Source organism: Phoca vitulina, unplaced genomic scaffold (assembly GCF_004348235.1).
Source record: "Phoca vitulina isolate PV1807 unplaced genomic scaffold, GSC_HSeal_1.0 scaffold9, whole genome shotgun sequence".
Taxonomy (NCBI): domain Eukaryota; kingdom Metazoa; phylum Chordata; class Mammalia; order Carnivora; family Phocidae; genus Phoca; species Phoca vitulina.
Window position 1 is genome coordinate 62,849,629 of NW_022589712.1, and position 21,066 is coordinate 62,870,694.

Below are 21,066 nucleotides of genomic sequence, written 5' to 3' on the forward strand. Positions count from 1 at the left end.
ATCAGAGTTCAAGGGAACTCAAAGATATGGTTAAACACAAGGTTATAATGTAAGGACCTAAACCTTGTTTTGGTAGCATTACTTCATGCAAAGACATTTTTTAGACAAAGGCAAAGGCATTACCTTAAGACTCATGGAATCTAGTTTGAAAATAGGCAATCACAAAGGTATCAATTATATAATTTCCTATTCTTACCATATTTAACCTCCAATTGGAGGCAAGAATTTAAAGCCTCAGCAAATAGTTCTTGAATATTCTGTCATTTTATACCTCAAGTGCTCTGAGCTTTCTAAGCCCTCACAACAGAAAACATTTCTGCCCGTTCTAGGATTCTCAAGACTCATGTAGTAAATGTAAAATTTTAAGCTGATATTGGTTTCCCACTAAGATAATTTTTTTCCAGTCTCCACTTCATATTATAAAATTTATGGCTGTCATGTAATATGACTGTCATGTCTTTTTTTAAGAATTTAATACTGCTGGATATGGAGAATTCAGTATATATTCTTACTAAGAAGACCTATAATAATTAATATTTATATATTCTTACTAATAAGGCCTATAATAATTAACAGTTAAATATTCAGGCCATTGAAATTAATAGGTTTTTTTGATCTTTTGGAATAAAACTTTTTAAATGGCCTATTCTGTTTTATCCCCTGGCATCATTATTTGTTTTTATAACCAACAGCAAGCTAATTTTGTTGAATCCACATCTTTCACCATGAGATATCCATTAAAAGAATTGCAGTCCATGGGATTTATTAATGGAGTGCCTGAGAACCATATACCATCTTTGAGGGTTGCCTTTCACTTAAAATGCAGTGAAAGTCCATTTTCTTCTGCTAAAGCTCAACTCCTAGAATACTTAAAACAAAGAATGCTAACAAATTTGATGTTTTACTATATACTTTTTCAAAAGTCAAAGAGCTTCCACATAGAGTGTACCATTCCATAGGCCCTAACTAGACCAATAAGGCAGGAATTGAGACATACTTATACGGTTAGGTGAGACTACGATGAAAAATAACACAGAATTAAGAGATACAGCACCCTTACATTCCAATCTTGGCTATGTCGCTAGCTCTGTGTGTGTGTGTGTGTGTGTGTGTGTGTGTGAACATGTTTCTTGAATAAATATTATCTCTGGAGCTCGTTAACCCATAAATAGAATAAAGGGATTGGTTTGTAAACATAGCTATAATACTTGTCTAGCCCTAAAATTACAGATAAATGCTCCCAGAACTGATGGGGTAAGTTGATACATTCATTTTGGCACTTCAAATTCAGATAAATTATTCTTCTGGGACCTGGTAGTGGGTCTTCAATATATAGATGTGCTAGTTAGTGACTTAGTATTATTGCCTTGACTTGGGTCATATTATCAGCATGTGATTACAGTTGGTCTAAAAAAGAGACCAAATTCATAGTTGACAAGAGAGGCGATGCCTTCAGGTTTCTCAGTTCTTTGAAATCATGAGCACCCACCACAGTCAAAATGGGTTGTCAAGACACTGAATGCTTTGCTGCTCTTGAGGAAAACAGGTGCTTTCTAAACATATTAGCCATGCAGCCTGTTTAGAACCCTATACTTTCTGTAAGTCAAAAAGATGACAGTCAGTGTAAGTGTATGAATTAGACTTTTTTAACCTGATGAAGAAACATGGGTGAGATCTGTCCTTATCTAGGAGGGCATCCACACAGACGCACCATTTCTTGATGCAGTGTGGTTAGAAGAGATAATACGGAGGAAATCTACATTGGGTCACATGAGTAAACAAAGTTTGCAGCTCAGAAATACGTCAAATCCCTGAGCAATTGGGGAAATTTGCTATCTTATTTTCATTGAATCGGCAGTGGACTCATATAAACTCCACTGAGAGGAGTATGTGCATAAACATAGACTTGAAGAAAGCTTTCGTGTATCTGTCCACTTAAGTGTGAGTTCCTGTGGGGCAGTGACAGAGCCTTGTTCATCTTTAGCTCTGGTTAGGGATTGCCTGACACAACATGCCTGTTCGACATGGGTAAAGAAATGAACCTGAGGATCGAACAGTCCTCCATCTGATGCCAGGATCTTCCTCTGTTCCAATCCTTCTAGTTCTCCAGAGAGCTCATTCCCACACAAGGCAGTTTGGGGTACGGGACATAGCTCCTACTTACTGAACTCAAGTTTGCCTCTATCTAACGTCCATTTGATGTAGAAGATGGTGGACTTGTGTTCTGCTAATGTTAACATGTAACAGGACTATTAGAATAAGTCACAATTGGATCCAAAAGGATGTCATCACAACATTCTGGTTCTTTTGATGGGTTTTTGGCCTGAATGGAATAGTCATTAAAGATTCTGTTGGGAAATGTTTTTCTTGAAGAATCCTTAACATCCCATCTTTTCTCACCTACTAATCTCTGCTTATATCCAGCTCTCAACCTCATAGAGGAAAATTGCTGTATAGCAACTGCAGGTTCGGGGATGAATTTTCCAAGAACTTAGTGTAATGACAAGTTTATTTTGGTTCTATAAAGCCCCGAGGGCCATGGTCACATGTGCTATATATGAATAATTATGAAAATGAAATATAAAATATCATTCCAGTTAATATTTCTATGCCAGAACTGTCACTTTATTGAAACAAACAAAAAATTTCCCATGATTTTCAATGACATTCATTTATTCATTCAATAAATGTGCATTGGGATCTTACTCTAGGTTAGCATTGTGTTTTCTATAGATCTTCACTTTATTATGTTTAATATCTTATATATAACACCTTAATGATAGTTTTATTTAGGTTCTTTTAAATGATAGGGCAAACCTCTAAAATGTTTTGTCTATTTATTTGTCCACATGGTAAAATGAAACTTTTAAATATCGGGGCTTGGAAAAAATATTTTAAATTTACATGTTATTCAAAATTGTACATAAATGTACCACTTATAAATATGATTTGTATCTATACACATTCTTTTCCTTTGTTATTTGAGGAAATTATTTGCCTTATTATAATAATAAGTGTAAGGATTGGGAAGAGAACTATCCTAGATATTCTTAAGTGTTGTCAGGATTATTTCCCAGGTTCTACAAATCCCCCAAAATTGGATATTTAAAAATACTTGAATAATTTAACTTAAGATCGTAGGAACAAGTGGCTGCATTTGCAAGTCAGCTCAATGAAAATAAATGAAAAGTCTAATAGCTTCCTGAATAAAACAGTTCTGCTTCACTATCTTTCTTATTCACTGCATGAATAATTCTTCCTTCACAAAAAATGTGGTAAACAGGTAAAAAGTAGATCAAATAGAGACAGTTACACACTTTGTTCACTTTGAAATCAAAGAGGTTAGAACTCAATTACAAATGCTTTTCCTTTGTTACATTATGCAAACTTGGAACTAGAGATTATAATATTTAGTGAAAATATTTCATATTTTAAGATGTGCATCTTCATCTCTCAAATAGCTTAAACAGCTGATCAATGTAGAAACAACAATCATATCACAAACTTACATTACAAACAACTACAAAATGTGAAAAACAATGTTTACAAATGGTAGCAAAGAATAAATTAATTTTCAGTGCACATAATTAGGTATATACAGGATAATTTAAAACCAAAGGGAGTGATTGCTAATGCTGAGCTCTCAGAAATCTCCATCAAAATATACATGTTACCCAAGAGAGAGTGATAAAAATAAATTGTGACACAAAAGCAGAATGTTGTCTCTCTTCTTATCCTCAAAACTTGGATGATAGCTCAACAAAATAATTTTTCCAAGTGTGCAAATGATGGAAAACTTTAATTCCAAAACCATTTCTCTAAATTACCAACAGATTTATATTCTTGATGCCTTTTCACGTGATCACAAGCCAAGCATGCATGTGATTCCCAAAATCGTGGAAGATTCACTGTGAAATCCTTCCTCCAGTTAAAGTAACTAAGGTATAGCTTATTGTTTTTGTCAACTTCTTTCAGATACTTGGCTAGCTCACTGGGAGAGTTATAATCTTCCACATGAATGAATGAATCTGCTGGAATATAATTTTCATAATTTTCCCTAGATGGCCCCAGAACAACGGGTACAGAGCCAGCTAGAAAAGCATTGTAGAGCTTTTCTGTGATGTAATCTTTGTGGATTGAGTTTTCAAAAGAAAGATAAAATTTGCAAGTAGATATGGTAGGAATCAAATTTTTATCATTCACATACTCTCCAAATGCTTGCCCATAGGTATGGATTTCAATGCTTTTGCTTAGCTCATTGTAATACTTGACCCTTGCATGCTCAGGGTTCCAGTTACTTACAACCCAGCACACTAACTTCTCTTTGCTTGGCACTTCAAACACGAAGGGGTTTGTGCTCACCGTCAAGAAGCCGTAAGGCACTTGGATATCTGAGTCACGGCGGTAAGTCAGAGTCAAGTTGAACAGGTGTTCGATGCCACTCTTTTGGGGCGTGTGAGTTGGTGATTCCAAATTCATCCAAATCCATTTCTGGAAGGGTGGCCTAGCCTGCTGTGGTAAGTTAGTCAGATCCCAACTGATGTCTCGGTGATGGATCAGAACTGCATGAGATTTGTTGTATAGAGAACGGTCTGTTGTGAGATGGCATCCTTGGATGTTGAACATTGCTTGGCAAGATGTAAGGTCAAAGGTCTGCCCAAATGGCCACACCCAAATCAGGATAGTAGTTTCATTAAAATAATCAGTTTTGGTGGAGAAGAAGTTTTTCATTTTCAGCACTGAGCTGGCTGACTCCATTGGACTGAAGATCCAGCTGTTGGTGGGCTTGATGTAAATGAGCAGACATGCCATGAAGCAGCCCAGGATAATGCAGACGATTAAAAATGGGCGGAGAATTCCTTTGGATGCTGATGTCATAATTTTTTCTGTGAAACAGAAAGAGAATAGAGGGGTAGGTAGGGGTAGTGATGAAAAGTTAATCATAAATATAATTTGAGATTAACAGGTGATGCATCTCAAAATACACTTAATCACAAAATCAGTTGCATTTTCCTTTTTTAGTGTTACTAAACCATTAGAAAAATGGAGCTTTTATTAAGCCAAGAAACTGCTTTTGAAAGGAACTTTCCCCTGAACTCCATAAATAATGAGCCAGAATTTGTTATAAGTGTGCCAGCATATCTTCCCACCAGGTTACATTTGTTTTCAATGCCATCCTTACCTGTTATATTTTTATTTGTTTCGAGAAAGCTGGCACAAAGACAAGCATCACCGAGGCTATGATTAAAATTTTTAATACTTCGAAACCACATCAGATCTGTGAACATTCCTTAGTTTATATAACTATTATTAATTATATAGATAATTATTATAATTATTTACTAGTGCATTTTTGAGATTGTAATATAACTTTGCAGTTCAAATAGAATTCAGTAGAAAACCAAACTTTTTTTTAAAAAAAGTTTTGTTTTGGTTTCTTGGTATAAGTTCATCTTCACTGCCAAAAATGCATCACAATAGTCCTCTTGTAAAAAAAAAATGGCAGCTCTTGATTTGATATCTGTAGTTTGTTTTGTTTTGTTTTTTAGTAGAGTACACTGATGCAAAAATTTGATAAAGTAAAATACTAGGTTGTGATAATAAAGTGTTCTAGTGGCATTAGAAAAACATTCTCATGTGGTATCAGGGCATTAAAAAAAGTTTTTCCTTAGCATTAAAATGACATTAGTATAATAAAAATAAATGGATTCTCAAAAGAAAAGAATTATGTTTCATGGAGAACAATACTGATCTTGTGAATTATGGCAGATTCCTGCTAATAAGATGAATTAAGTCTTTTTGATTTTTTTTAATACAAGAGTCTTCAAGGTTTTTCTTCTTTGACATTCATGTCTTCTTATGAATATGAACACAAAGATAAAATATGTAGTATGTTTGCAAAACTGTCTTTTGATCAAATTCTTACTGATCCTCTGAAATTCATTATTCTTTTCACCAAAATAATGTGGTCTATCAATTTCATGTTCATTAAAATATTTTGAAATCTTGATCAAAAGCTAGTGTTGAAACATGAGAGGTTTCCTTCAAGAAAAAAGGGAGAAATTGTTCTTTATTTAATTATCTAAATTTATGTGAACATTTAAAAAAATCACATTTTTTTGTTGTTGTTATGAAGTTTTTCTTAAAGCATATGACATTCCCTAGGTAGTTCCCTTGATTCCGTGAATCCAAAGATTCTGGATATTATATCCTGGAGCACTTCCAGAACAGAATTATTGGAATCAATGACTGAGACTTACCATCAAATTTAACTTCAGCCCTGTCCAGTCAATAACAAAAGGAAAATAAAAAAGTGTCTACCAAATATGTTCAGAAACTATTAATTAACTCCTGAGCTACAGAGAAAATAGAAAGGACTATGAAAGAAATCTCAACTGTTTAGAACTAAATGACATTGTTGGCACTACATGCCGAATTTTGTGGGATGTGGCTAAAACAGTACTTTATTTAAAGGATATTTACAAGTTTGCACAGTTTTTGGGAAATTAACAAAATTGCCAATTGAACAAGCTGGACAAAAAACAATGGGCCAAAGCTAAAGAAATAAGTAAAAAATTAAGATAAGGATTGAAATCATTGAAATTCAGAGCAGAAATTTGAGAGGGTTGATAACATCACATAGTAACTATGTGAGGTGATGAATGAACTAAACTTACTATAATAATCATTTTGCAATATACACATATATCAAATCATTATGTGTACCCCTTAAACTAATATAAGTTATATGTCAATTATAACTCAATAAAACTGGAAAAAAATACTAAAATATTTTTATATTTTATATATCTCACACAAGAATAATCAAGAAAAAGGGAAATTCAACTTATTTTATTGTTTTAAGAAATTCAGTTTAAATATAAAAAAAGAGCAAATGATTATGCAACAGAAAAAAAATAAGAAATGACTATATGGAGTAGCTTTATGCTCATGAATTTGAAAAACTGATGAAATGGATGGTTATATATCTGCACAAATAGAAAAATGCCAATTTTAATAATAAATTCTTATTAAACAAATAGCAATTAGTGAAGTGGAATTGATAAATGATAACTGAAAACAGTAGACCTAGATGGCTTTGTAGGAGTGATATCAATTGTTCAATGAATAGAGAATACTATTGTCATTTAAAAATATTCTAGAAAACAGAAAAATAAATAAAGAAGCTTAACTCATTATGTGAAGCCAATTATTAACCTATTACCAAAAGAAAATATAAAAAGTTAAAAAGGTCTATTTCACTTATGAACACAGATACAGACATTGGCAATAAAGAGTATTAAAATATATTATGACACAATTCAAGAGGAGGCTTATGTAGGTTCATGTACATTTGATCCTACTTTATAAATTTAACTAGTTGGACAATCTTTCAATTCTTACTAGACTCTGGGATCTACAGACTGAGGAAAGTTACTGGAAGGATCTCTTTTTTTAATGGAGTAATACTAATCTTTAATATACATGATTTGACTGAGCAATGAAGTGTTTTTCTCCTATGAGACCAATGTTTAATGATGTTTAGATATGTTCTCATTGATGGGGGGCCTGGGTGGCTCAGTTGGTTAAGCATCTGACTCTTGATTTCAGCTCAGGTCATGATCTCAGGGTTGTGAGATTGAGTCACGCATTGGGTTCCACACAGCCTGGAGCCTGTTTAAGATTCTCTATCTCCCTCTCTCTCTCTCCTTCTGTCCCTCCCCTCCACTCATTTGCACTCTCTCTCCCTCTCTCAAAAGAAAAAAAAAAAGAGAGAGAGAGAGAGAGAGAGAAATGTTCTCATTGAAAAAGTTTTCTTAAGTCCTTTTTGAATTGAAACGCAATTGGCAAAAACTAAATAAATGATGTAAATTCATTGCAATAAGGTTACAACTTTAATAGCCCCTGTTCAGTAACTGCTCACTCTCAGCTAGGTCTTGTGCCAAGCACTTTGCACACATCATTTCCTTTAATCCTCATAGAACCTCTATCAAGAAAGTCTTTTATCACCTCTTCTTTACAGATGAAAAAACTGAGGGCTGGGGCACCTGGGTGCTTCAGTTGGTTAAATGTCTGCCTTTGGCTTAGGTCATGATCCCGGGGTCCTGGGATTGAGCCCCAGGTCCGGCTCCCTGCTCAGTAGGAAGTCTGCTTCTCCCTCTGCCCTTCCCCCTGCTCATGCTCTCTCTCAAATAAATAAATAAAATCTTAAAAAAAAAAAAGAAAAAAGAAAAGAAAAAAGAAAAGAAAAAACTGAAGGCCAGAGATATAAGTAGCTAGCTTAACCATTGGGTTATGCTCTTTCTCGCCTTCTACAATCTTCTTTGAACAAATAATACAAACACCAATTGTCTATTGAGGTGCATTTGGCACCTCAAGTTTTATTGTCTTGATTTCTCTGGGCTCTACCCTTTATAATTGAGGACTGTTTATCCATACATTAAATTTAGAGCAATTTCCCTTAACAGGAATACCTGACGCTTATATGATACTTAACTAGTGTCAAACATTGATCTTAGCACTTATGTTAACATACACACATATATATACACACAAACACATATATTACCTCATTGTAATCCCATTTTATTGATAAAGAAACCGAGGCCTCTATGGTTAAGAAACTTGCCCGGGGTCACCCAGTTTAGAAGTGGCAGAGCACACTTTCAAACAAACCCAGATCATTGGTTCCAGTTTGGGTCAAGAGCACTACATTTTATGTTCACTGATTCTCCAGGTTGTAGCTGGCAAACGTAATAACCAGAATGCAAGCTCTATGAAGGGCTTTGTTTCTTCACTGCTTTATCCTCATCACCAGAATACAGTAGGTGTTTAATAAATGCTATATATATATATATATGTTACATGAATGAGTGGGTGGATTGCTGAGTCCTTACCATGTGCAAGGTAAAATCCTTGGTAACAAGATAAGCAAGAATGAGCCAAGTGTGAATGAAGAAATAGATACTTAGTTGCTTTCTATGTGCATTTAACATGTATACCTTTAGAGAATAACTACCATCACAGTTGACATACAGATATTTCTAAATATCTGTAATATGAGCAAAATCTCCTAGTTTTGCCTCTCTTTGTCATGTGTTAAGGTTGGCATCTATCTAGTACACTTTAATTCCATGACTCTTTTTTTGGCCAAATGAAAAAAAAAAAAGGTCACTAGGCAAGAAACAATGTTCCTTTCATTGTGTGCCTCTCAGTTTTTCTGCTTCCTGGACATTTTGTATTGAGGTTCTTTTTGTTAACTCTCTGCACACCTCTCCCCTCAGCTTTTCATTGCTAACGGGGTCAATTACTGAACAGTAGGGGCAGTTACTCAGTAACCCCTGCTTTGTACAGAAACTGTTAGGAAAGTTTGCCTCTTGGAGCCTAATTGACATCCCCTTGACAGGAACCTTCAAACCTACTCCTCATAACCAAAATTCAGTTGGATACCCAACACATCTTGAACTGTTAATCTATACAACCTGTTTTTAAAGCACCCACGGCAGTGTTACTTTAGCTCTCACCAGAGAGAGCAATACATTTACAGCATAAAGCAAATTATAACAATAAATAGTATAATTAAAACATCACAATTATTTTTGATAGTCTCAAGTACCATAAAAAAATATAAAGATATTAGAATTAAGAATTAACAAAATCTTCAGTAAAAGTATAACTTGATGGGATTTGGTGTGCATACAATTCTGCTTTCCACTAAGAAACTACCTTCTGTGTCACACTGTGGGAATGTTCCACTGAGAGTTAAACAGAAGGGAGCTTGGAATAGAAGAGGTTCAAGTGTGATTCTCACATCGTAAATATGCTTCAAGGTATTAGGGAGAGAAATGTGAAACCAAAGAAAATAGGAGGCTGCTCCAAGGAATGGTAATTCTACTTTAAATTTTTGGTGTGTGTGTGTGTGTGTGTGCGTGTGTGTTGAATCCTTATTTTACATTGAAAGAAACGGGTATATTTAGAATAGAATTCAATACTGCCTAAAACTTAAAAGACAGAAGAGGACGGTTGGGCATTAACTTGCCCCTTGGGACTTTATTCCTAGATTGCAACCACCCCACTCATTCTTCAGCCCACTTCTCTGGCTCACAGTAGCAGGCGTGTGGGGTTGGAAGAGAGTTTCCCTTATGCCCTCAGGAGGTCTTGAGTCAACATGTTTGCCAGTCATTGTGTAGTACACCTATTCTCTGTTTGTTGTGTGGGTGCACAATGGGATGATTCTTGAAATGGTTAAGACTTTTCATCCAAGTAAAGAACAGAACTTTGGATCCACTTAGGGATCTTCCGATAGGTTCAGACCAGCCTCCAAGACCAGAAATGAATCATTGACAAATTAAGTGGACTAAAGTTAGAAATAGTTAAAGGAAAAAAATGATTGTCATTCATTGTGACTTCTTCCCTGTTATAATAAAATTTGTAAAGTGCTTTTGAGAGTGCCTGGACCAGAGAAAGCACTATGTCAGTGTTTGCTATTATGTTACTGCTCTCTGTTACAGTCAAGAATCAGAGCTCCCACCATAGCTGAAATTCTTTTGGAATAATAAATCCTTCTTACGTCTATGCAAATTATTACCATTTCTAACAACACACACACACACACACAATCTCCTCTAAGTTCAAAACATAACTCATTACTAAAAAATTCTGGATAAATATATAATATAAAATTTCTAATGAATATAAACAGGGTCTTTCAATAGTTCATGGAATCACATTTTTAACAAAAGATTACTCTATAAGCATATTATATTTAAAGGATTCTATAGCAGATATTTGTTGGTTTTCACTGTCTGAATCACTCTCCCTTCTTCTGATAATAATACCCCAATTTCCTATTGAGATATTATCTCTCTCCTCCTGTGTGCTATCTTTGGGATTGCAGAGAGTATTTCCCCATTTCCTAACCAACATAGGGCAGAAGATCCAGATAACTCAACCTCTGTCTCTGGGACTTGGAAACTTGAGTGGAAGGGTCAGGATGGAAAATGTTGGAGCTGATTAATCACATTAAGGCTCCTTACAAGACAGTTATATAAACTCTACTACTTGCATCCAAGGAGCTGCTTGGGATCCTGCCTTCCTGAGCTTGGTTCTTCAGCTATTCCTTCAGTTCTAAGAGCTACTCCATAAACTTGCAATAATTTCCTTTTTGTCTATGTTAATTATAATTGTTTTTATTACTTGAAACAAACAAATCCAAGCAAACAACCACAACAAAACAAACCTTAAGCAAGCAAGCAAACAAACAAACAAAAATCCAACTAATTATCTCACCTCCTCTTTTTTTCTTCCTGCAGGTTAAGAAGTATATACCTAGAATCCTTCAAAATATGTCCATAATTATGTGGATTTAAAAAACTACATATAAATTCTCAAAACAACAAACATAACTCTTCACTTTATGTTAAGCTATAGACTCCACCCAGAATTTAGGTATTTGGTGGTAGGTGGTATCTAATTGAACTATTACTAATCTGTTTGGTCAGTTCAAAGAACAATGATGTTCCCCACATAATCATTATGGCGTTTGGTGTCATGATATTAATATGGATTCTGCAAAAGTCTTCTGAATACTACCCTGACTGTTCATAATTTGAATTACCCATATTTATTTTGGGGGGTTGTTTTTGTTATTGTTTTGTTTTGCTTTTACTTCTTCCTATGATTTTATGCTAAGATCCTCTCCAAGAATAAAAATGTCTTATACTTTCAATACTATATACCAAATTATATTCTGCCTCGAGGTACTGTAAAACTTTATATATTCATCTCTTCACTTTCAAAGATTCCCTTGACACTTCACGTTCCACTGAACCTTTCTCATGGGCATTCCTGCTCTGAGTCCTCACAATTCTTCCCATTAGATCCTGAGCCAAATGCCTTCTGTCCTTGGGAGAGATGCCATTTACTTTTTGGCAAGAAGACATTGGTTGATCTTTGGAATGCTATCGAATTTGTGTTCGCCAACCTTTCTCAAAGATCTTTGGGTATTATCTTTGGTATTTCCATGGGTGAGCCTCTTTTATTTCCTCCGAACATTGGAGAGGTTACCAACAAAATATGCCGGTTTTAATGGTTGCCCGTGCTTTTCCTGAATATTCCTCAGAATGTGCTCTAGCACACACAAGAATTCCCTAATTTATTTCTGCAGTGGTTTCCTCTTTAGGGACATTACCTCTAAAATGCTCAAAAATGTCTCTCTTTTGTTTCCCTTTTCATTTTTGTCTCACGCGTTGGTTTCCTTTGGTGTGCAAACAGCCAAAGGCTGCTTTTCCTGCGTGGCGTACTTATTCATCGTGAGCAGTCTCTACATTCACTCTCTTTGAAATTTCTTGCCAATTCAGGGATTAACCTTTTTCAGTTTGATCTTTTATCTGCTTTCTTCTCTTTCTGCTCGTACTCACTAGTTCTCAGTCGCTGTCTTTATTCATTTTAGAAGCTCTATTTACCGGCCTTAGCTGCAGCTAGAGAATCAGATCTGATCCTGAGTCCAAGTGTTACTTGGCTCCTGGGCTACCTTCCCGAGGGAATACCACAGGCAGGGCCAGGGGTGCTCTCTGGCAGCTTCCTAGAACATGCTTTCTGGCATTCCTTGAGACCAACATTCTTCCATAATTTGACTGTCTGCACCAGTGCTTTCTATTAATTATTGTCAGGTTGTAGCCCGTAGCAGCCAGCCAATGAAAGTCAAGGGAGCCTTAAAAAAAAAAAAAACAAAAACCCAAACTCTCATTTTGAGCTGATATATTACTATGTGTTCCCAACTCCGAAGATGAGACTTTTTTTTCTTCCAGATGACAAAGTAGAGTAGCTCTTTCCTGACCTCCTCTTGTCCTTCAATTCCACACCCTACCTAGTACCATTTATGCCTCCTAAATATTCCTTAGATTAGTTGACTTCTTTCTCGTTCCCTAGGTAAAGCGTCTATCACCTCTTGTATAGACTGCTGACCTTGCTTTCTCAGTGGTACATCTGGCACTCACTTTTGATCCATTCAATTGATTCACAATGCAGTAGACCAGTGGTTCTGAAAGTGTGGTCCCCACACCAGCAACAGCATCAGCATCGCCTGGGATCTTGTAAGAAATGGGATTCTCCCACCCAAACCTAGACATAAGGAATCAGAAACTGGGCTGTGGCCCAACAATCCATCTTAAAAAGTCCTCTAAATGATTCTGAAATACAGAAAGTTTAAGAATCCCTGCAGTGGAGTCATCTTCTCAAACCATGGATCATACGGTATAAGGTCCTTCAGTGAATTCCAATTACTTTTAAGATAAAGTAAAAAAGTCTTATGCAGCTTTAACAGCCCGGGATGATGGGGAACCTGCCTCTGCCTCCAATCTCAGTGCATGCCGCGCTCCCGTCTGCATTCCCTGCGTGGCCTGAGGGAGTCACTGTACCAGCTCTCCCTTTTCCCTGGAGCAACTTCCCTCCTCTCTTTGTTGATTTCCTCTTTTTCACTCCACTGGCAGTTGCTTATGAAAGGATTCCTGACAACCTCCCAACACCCACCCTCCTACATACACACTAAATCAAAGGCCCCTAGTACAAATCTCATGGTAATGTCATTTTTACAAAGCACTTACCATGGTAGCTAGTGTACCTATATTTGTGTATTTGATTAGTGTTGCCTCTGTTTGGCTGTAACTAGGCTCAGATAATAGGCATCAGGTTTTTTCCTCAGTATTCAATCCCTAGAGCCTACTCAGACTTGGTATATCCTTGCTGTCAACAAATGTTTTTTTTTTGAGTGATCAAGTAGTTAACAATTATTGAGCATTTGCAATGTTCCAGGAACAAGGCTAAGACTTTTCAATAAATTTTATCATTTTATTTTCAGGAAAAAACTATTTCTTTTGTGCATTTAAAAAATAAATACATATATGGGCGCCTGGGTGGCTCAGTTGGTTAAGCGACTGCCTTCGGCTCAGGTCATGATCCTGGAGTCCCGGGATCGAGTCCCGCATCGGGCTCCCTGCTCGGCAGGGAGTCTGCTTCTCCCTCTGACCTTCCTCCCTCTCATGCTCTCTGTCTCTCATTCTCTCTCAAATAAATAAATAAAATCTTTAAAAAAAAAAAAATAAATAAATAAATACATATCACTTTCTATATGCCAAACATGATTCTAAGCACTTAAGAAATAGTAATTCTCTTAAATCCATAATGGCGAGATAAAATGTACACTATAATTACATTCATTTTAGAGATGAGGAAACTGATGCACATCTATTTGTCTCATGTCACACCAGTAAGTGGTCAATCAAGACGTGGACACTAATGACTTGTCTCTGAAAAGTGTTGCTCTAAAAATACATGTTAAGAATTGAGAATTCCAGCTTACAATTGCAAAGCTGTGAATTCTGTGAATTATAGGATTTAAAATTTATTTTATGACATATATTGCTCTGAAGTTATTGTTCATTAGAACAAACTAGATCACCAACACTTCATCTCTACTCTTATCCTGGAAACCAATGGCCAGAAACAGAAAACTAGAAGTTTTAGATAATTCTCCTCCTGTCCCCAAAAGAGTGCAGATGGGTGAATTAGAGCAGGGGAGGAGTCTAGCTTTGTTTTGTTATTAGGCTGTTTATAAAGCAATTACAGGAATATGAAGAATAATCGACACATTTGCAATTGGTAATCCAGGCCTCTCTGATAGTTGTATTCCCTGATAGCCACATTCTCTTTCAGGTGAATTCCTTATTGCTGCTTTGTTGAGTCAGCTTTGAAAATTAACCAACCTCAAAGAGCCAGATTGCCTAAAAATAATAAAGGTAGAGAAAAATAATCATTTCAATAAAAATTCCATATCTCAGAGTTTGTGCACACATGTCATCAGTTAACATTTTTTAAAGGATTTACACGTATTTAACCATTACTTAAGACAGAATAAAGAATTTCTTTTCTGTAAATTTTACTTTCCAAATTCCCTGTTTCCCAGTGGACTGCTACATAAGGTCATATGCTTTTAATGATTGTGTTATGATTGTTTGACCTTCATCAGTCTTACTATCAATAATCTCTTCAAGATGTCCCTCAGTTGTTTTCGTAAAAGATCATGGGAGGGAGTTTCATATGGACCCAAACCTATCTGGCAGCAACAGTCCCCATCCACTGCCTCTGTCCTTCTTCCTCATTTGGCTGCCACGGGTCTGAGAATCCAATCGATGTAGCCTCACTCTGCTCCTACCATCAAATGTGTGGCCCTAGAATCTCAAACCCAGCTGTCCCCTGAAGGTCCTCTGACCTTCTGGGTGCCAGAGTTTCTGGGTTCCCCTTACAGTTGGAAGACTGACTATCTGAATCAAACTCTGTCACTGACTCTAGCAGCTTTGAATATGTCAACACACTCACAACATCTTTCCCACATTTCCCTTAATTTCTGGTCCTCTCTCTGCTAACTGTAGAGGCTTTAGTTCAGTTTCCAAGGCAAGAAAATAAATCCATGAGAAGCAAACTGCTTTATGTTCCTCGGCTCTTTCCTACGCACTTTCTCCAACATTAAAATTCTTGCTTTTCAAGTTACAAAAACAAAAATGAAAACAAAAGCAACACACCATGGTGCACATCAAAAGATGTTAACAGGTACTAAGAAGAAGGTTGCTATAATAAAAGAACATATCTACCTATAGAGGTAAACACTATGTTAGATGGGGCATTGCCATGGCAACAGTTTCTGGATCACACCAAATTTTACAGGCTGATCATCTTTTGAACTCATGTGAAACTAATTAGCACCAGCTTTACAGGGATTAAATAAAAACACATCACTGTAGTTAATTAAGAGATTCTGAAACTTCAAGTCAAATCTACAATAAGAGAATAGGCCAGTAAGAACTAAAACAGAAAGGATAAGCTGCTAAGAAACCAACAGCCTAAGAGACACTATGATAAAATTGTGGCTAAAGGGATCTCAGGAAAGAAGCAAGTTTAATCAACTTGCAACTGAGTAATCTGAAAATGAACTGATTGATTAAGATACTTAACAAAGACAATATTAGAATAAAGGTAGAAATGAGGAATTTAGAAGCAAAAGATGCAAGAGTGAAAAACCCTTAAATTTAAGATACAAATACTCCAATCCTTGGAGGGTGGGTGGTGGTGGGGGGGGGGCTTCCATTGAATCACCATTTCTCAGCTTGGCCCCAGTGGCTTCTTTCTCCTCAAGGGTCATCTAACATTCCTATTCTGATTTCATTCCTTAATCTTTTGAATATTCAGTTCACCAAGTAGTTGAAGACTCAGAAGAAAGTACCGTATTTGGTGAACATAGTAGAGGAAAAGAAAATACATCAACAGAGAACAGCATTATGGCCTCTCCTCACACCACATTGGAAAAGACAACTGTTTTGTCTTGGAAAGCTGATTCCTCCTCATTAATTCTGGAATCTAAATAGGTCAAGTGACCTCATTCTATTTCTTATCCCTGATTTTTCCTAATCTTCAATTTCTCTGTCTCTAACGGTTGCTTTCCATTGGAATTTAAGTATAATCACAGTTCTCATCTTCTATTAAAGAACCTCCACTCTCCCAAACACTGCCCCTCTGTTTTCTCTATTCTCCACAGATAGCCACATCATTCATACAGCTACCTAAGCCTCCGACTGGGAATCATTATTTATTCCTTCAACTCCCTTACCCAACATCTAGTCAATTATTACACTTAGTCAATTGAAATGCTGTAGTATTTAGTAAACCTCACTCACTTTATCTATTGTTACTTCATTGTTTAGACCTGGCTTCACTTATTTCCTGGATTATTATAATGAACCACTAATTGTTTTTACTGATAATGGATTTGATTTCCTTCAATTCATAGTAAACACTGACTCTCTTTTTCTTTTTTCTAGTTTCTCTCTTTCAAAAAAGTTTTATTGTAAAACAATGTTGGGGAGGAAGGACTTAAAGCAGCTAGTCTGTGATCAATCCTGATTACCAGGGAGATGCTCCTGGGGAGTGGGAGGTTAAGAAGGCAGGTGATCTGGTTCAATGTCCTTGTAAACATGATAACTTGACCTTCAGACAACAGACTAATCATATTTGCTGGAAGGGAGAATTCTTATCTATGAAATACTTTGAGGAAGACTTTCTTGGTTTAGGACTGCTTATTGTAAACGAACCTAAACTTGGATGGATTTATGAGGCATGCCTCCCTAGAGAGTGTCACCTAAGCTATAAAACTCTTTTTAAGTATAAAATAAAGATGTTTTACAATTTAAATGCTCCCTACCTCTGTGAGTGACATTGGGGACTTCTGTTATTCTGGACCAGAGACCAGGTATGATGCAAAAGGAGGGCTTATGGAGATTACTAGGATATTTCAGACTTCTCCCTGACTCATGACTGATTGTGTCCTTAAAATATTGATACTTTGATACTGGGCACAATCTTTGATAGAAATGAGTTTCATATGGCAGCCTGATTCTTTGTATTATTTTGAAAATACACAAATACAATAAATGGAATCAGTCTGTAAACCAATTCACAGATATAACAACATTATTTTGTGTGTTTCTACTCTTTATTGTAGGGATCTATTTAGTTGACTATTCACCTCTTTAGTTTCAATTATCAAATGTTTTTAAACAATAGTGAGAACTAATAGATTCAAAATTTTTTTTCTCCTGGCTTTTTTTTTTCAACCTAACTTTAAGTTGTGATCATTTGCTCATATCATCAAGAAAAAACTTGATTTTTCTTGGCAGGGGGAGGGGCGAAGGGAGAAGGAGAGAGCGAATCTTAAGCAGGCTCCATGCCTAGGGTGGAACCCGATGTGGGACTCAAAATGGGGCTCGGTGAGGTGCTCACGGCGGAGGGGGGGTGGCTTGATCTCATAACCCTGAGATCATGACCTGAGCCAAAATCAAGAGTTGAACACTTAACTGACTGAGCCACCCAGGAGCCCTGAAAAAACTTGATTTTTAATGGTCGGATAACCTTTCACCATATGAATATACTGTTAATTTATTCACCATTCACTTATTGTTGATCATAAATACTATTTTCACTTTTTTCTAATATAATCATTACCACAATATGAAATTTATACAGTGAATCTATAACTGTATTTCTGATTATCTCCTTAGGATTGATTTATAGACAGGGGAAAATTGGATAAAAGAGCATGAACAATTTCAAAGCCATCTATCCTTTAAAAAGACATAAGAACATGTATTTCCTTAAAGTAAAGAACTCTTCTTATCAGAATTTAAACATACTGAGTATTAACTTTTAAGGTATATGTGCTTATTTTATATTTGATAGGGAATATGTAATTTGTTGTTTTCATTTAATTCACTTTTCTCCCTGATGACTAGTAATGTAAGCTTATATTTGTTGGCTATTCATATTTATTTTATTTTTATTTATTTTTTAAAAATATTTTTAAATTTATTTATTTGACAGAGAGAGACACAGCGAGAGAGGGAACACAAGCAGGGAGAGTGGGAGAGGGAGAAGCAGGTTCCAGCGGAGCAGGGAGCCCAATGCGGGGCTAGATCCCAGGACTCCGGGATCATGACCTGAGCTGAAGGCAGATGCTTAACGACAGCCACCCAGGCGCCCCTATTCATATTTATTTTAAAATGGATTGTGAATTTGTCTATTTTCCAAATTGCTGTTACTGTGTAACTTGTTAAGTTAGAAGAACTTTTTTTAAAAAAATTTTATTTATTTGAGAGAAAGAGAGAATGAGAACGAGTTGGGGGGGAGGGGCAGAGGGAGAAGCAGACTCCCTGCTGAGTAGGGAGCCCAATGCGGGGCTCAATCCCAGGACCCTGAGATCATGACTTGAGCTGAAAGCAGAGGCTCAACAAACTGAGCCACTCAGGTGCCCCAAACTTTTTTTAAAAAATATTTTATTTATTTGAGAGAGAGACCATGAGTGGGGATGGGAGGGTGAGGGGGCAGGGGGGAAGGGGCAGAGGGAGAGGGAGAAGCAGACTCCCCACTGAGCAGGGAACCTGAGGGGGGGCTCAACCCAGGACCCTGAGATCAGGGCTTGAGCAGAAGGCAGACACTTAACTGACTGAGCCACCCAGGCACCCCTAAATTGGAATAACTTTTTATCAGTTATATGTATCAATGACAATATCTTTTCATTTTCATATTTCAAAGTTTTTGGTAGATTGTCCTTTGATTTTCTTTTTGCATTTTTAATATGCAAAGTAATTAAATTTTATACAGTCAAGTATATATCTCTTTCTCCTTTTGCTTCTGTTTGTATTTATACTTAGACTGTATTTCATAACTAAAGATCAGTCAAATCACTATGCTATTCTAGGTTTTAATTGTAATTGGTTTTATACTAACTGAATATACAACTGAATATATTTTTCAAATACCCAAATACATTTTTCCAAATACCCAATATATTTTTCAAATACCCAAACAATATTTATTGCATAATCTTTCCCTTGCACCTTCTTTTATGATGGTTTATTTATCAAACAATTTCATGGGGTGCCAGGGTGGCTCAGTCAGTTAAGCATCCAGCTCTTGATTTCAGCTCAGGTCATGGTCTCAGGGTTGTGAGATTGAGCCCTGTGTCAGGCTCCGTGCTGGGTGTGGAGCCTGCTTGAGATTCTCTTTCTCCCTCTGCCCCTTCCTACTCCCCTTCTAAACAAAAACAAAAACAAAAACAAAAACAAAAACAAAAACAAACAAACAATTCCAGGTCAGGTATATGTCTGAATTTATCTCAAGGGAAACTACTCCGTTCCATTCATCTGTTGATTGTAGTGTTTATAGCATATTTTAAATTGTTTATATTAGTTTCCCCCTATAATTATTTTCTTCAATTGTATATCACTTGTTTATTCTTCCAGTAAACAGACTTATTTTTGTCAAGTCCATCCTTAAATCTGATTAGTATTTTGAAGAAATATTTCATCATGTTTATTTAAAGTATATGAAATAATGGCATACTGAAAGTATTTATTCTTCTCAATGAAACTGTACTGTCACTGTATTAAAATTGTTCATATCCCAAAGTAAATGTTGGTGGTGTCTTACATATATAGAATATTTATTTTTTCTGAGACATTTCATGCTTTTATTGTCCTTTGCTATTGGAGCAGGAAGCCTGACCTAGGGCTCCATCCTAGGACCCTGGGATCATGACCTGAGCCAAAGGCAGACACTTAACTTACTGAGCCACCCAGGTGACCCTAGAGTACTATTTAAAAAAAAGAAAAATTATTTGAGAGAGAGAGAGAGCACACATGTGTGCATATGCACGAGTGTGGTGCAAGGCAGAGGGAGAGAATCTTCAAGCAGACTCCCTGTGGAGTGTGGAGCCCAGCACTGCACTGGATCTAAGGACCCTGAGATCATGACCTGAGCTGAAACCAAGAGTCCGGACACTCAACAGATTGAGCCACCCTGGCACCCTGAGATATTATTCTTATGTTAAGGAAGTTGTTTTCTACTACACCTAATTTTTTGTTTCCTTGTTTTAATTAAATGTTCTTTCTTCTACTGTAAGTGTCCATCGATTTTTCCTGTTAGGTCTTCGATGTGTTACGATACTATTTTCTTATTTAAATCTACCTTAAATTATTGTATGACACTATTTTTCAGTTCGAATTAGTGCTGCTATTTATTTAGGTATTTTTACATACATATCCAGAAGTGATTATGTTTTTTTTTGTTATGGGGCCTTCTTAATTAACTTTTGGTATTAAGGCTAGGATACCTCTATAAAAAGTCAGATGAAATAATACAAGCATTGCATAATTCCTAACGAAGTGTAAATGTGAAATAAATGTTAAACAATGTTATTTATTTTATGTAGCAGATAGCATGATTGATAAGCTTTTGTAACATTAGGCCTATCTTTTCTTGAGTTTGAAACCAGTTGGTCCTGATCCCTGTCTTTTTTTATAGTATTGTACTACATTATATTGGTAACATTTCCAATTTCTTTTATTCATGTATTTGATTTTTTTTTATTACCTGAATTGATTTCAATCATTTGTATTTTCCCAGAATTGTCCACAACATCAAGATTTTCAAATATATTAACATCTCATTGCGCGTGGTACT

General features: G+C 36.1%; 1 protein-coding gene across 5 annotated transcripts in view; it reads right to left on the reverse strand.

The window, feature by feature from the left end:
• Positions 1–1,416: 1,416 nt before the first annotated feature.
• The window catches only part of FUT9 (fucosyltransferase 9), a 180,927-nt gene continuing 161,277 nt past the window's right edge, over positions 1,417–21,066 (reverse strand). For all 5 annotated transcript variants that reach the window (XM_032408223.1, XM_032408220.1, XM_032408222.1 and 2 more), the window contains one exon: positions 1,417–4,886. In XM_032408223.1, the coding sequence (XP_032264114.1) occupies positions 3,799–4,878 (1,080 nt within the window). In that variant the 5' untranslated portion in view covers positions 4,879–4,886 and the 3' untranslated portion in view covers positions 1,417–3,798. The remainder of the gene's footprint in view (positions 4,887–21,066) is intronic.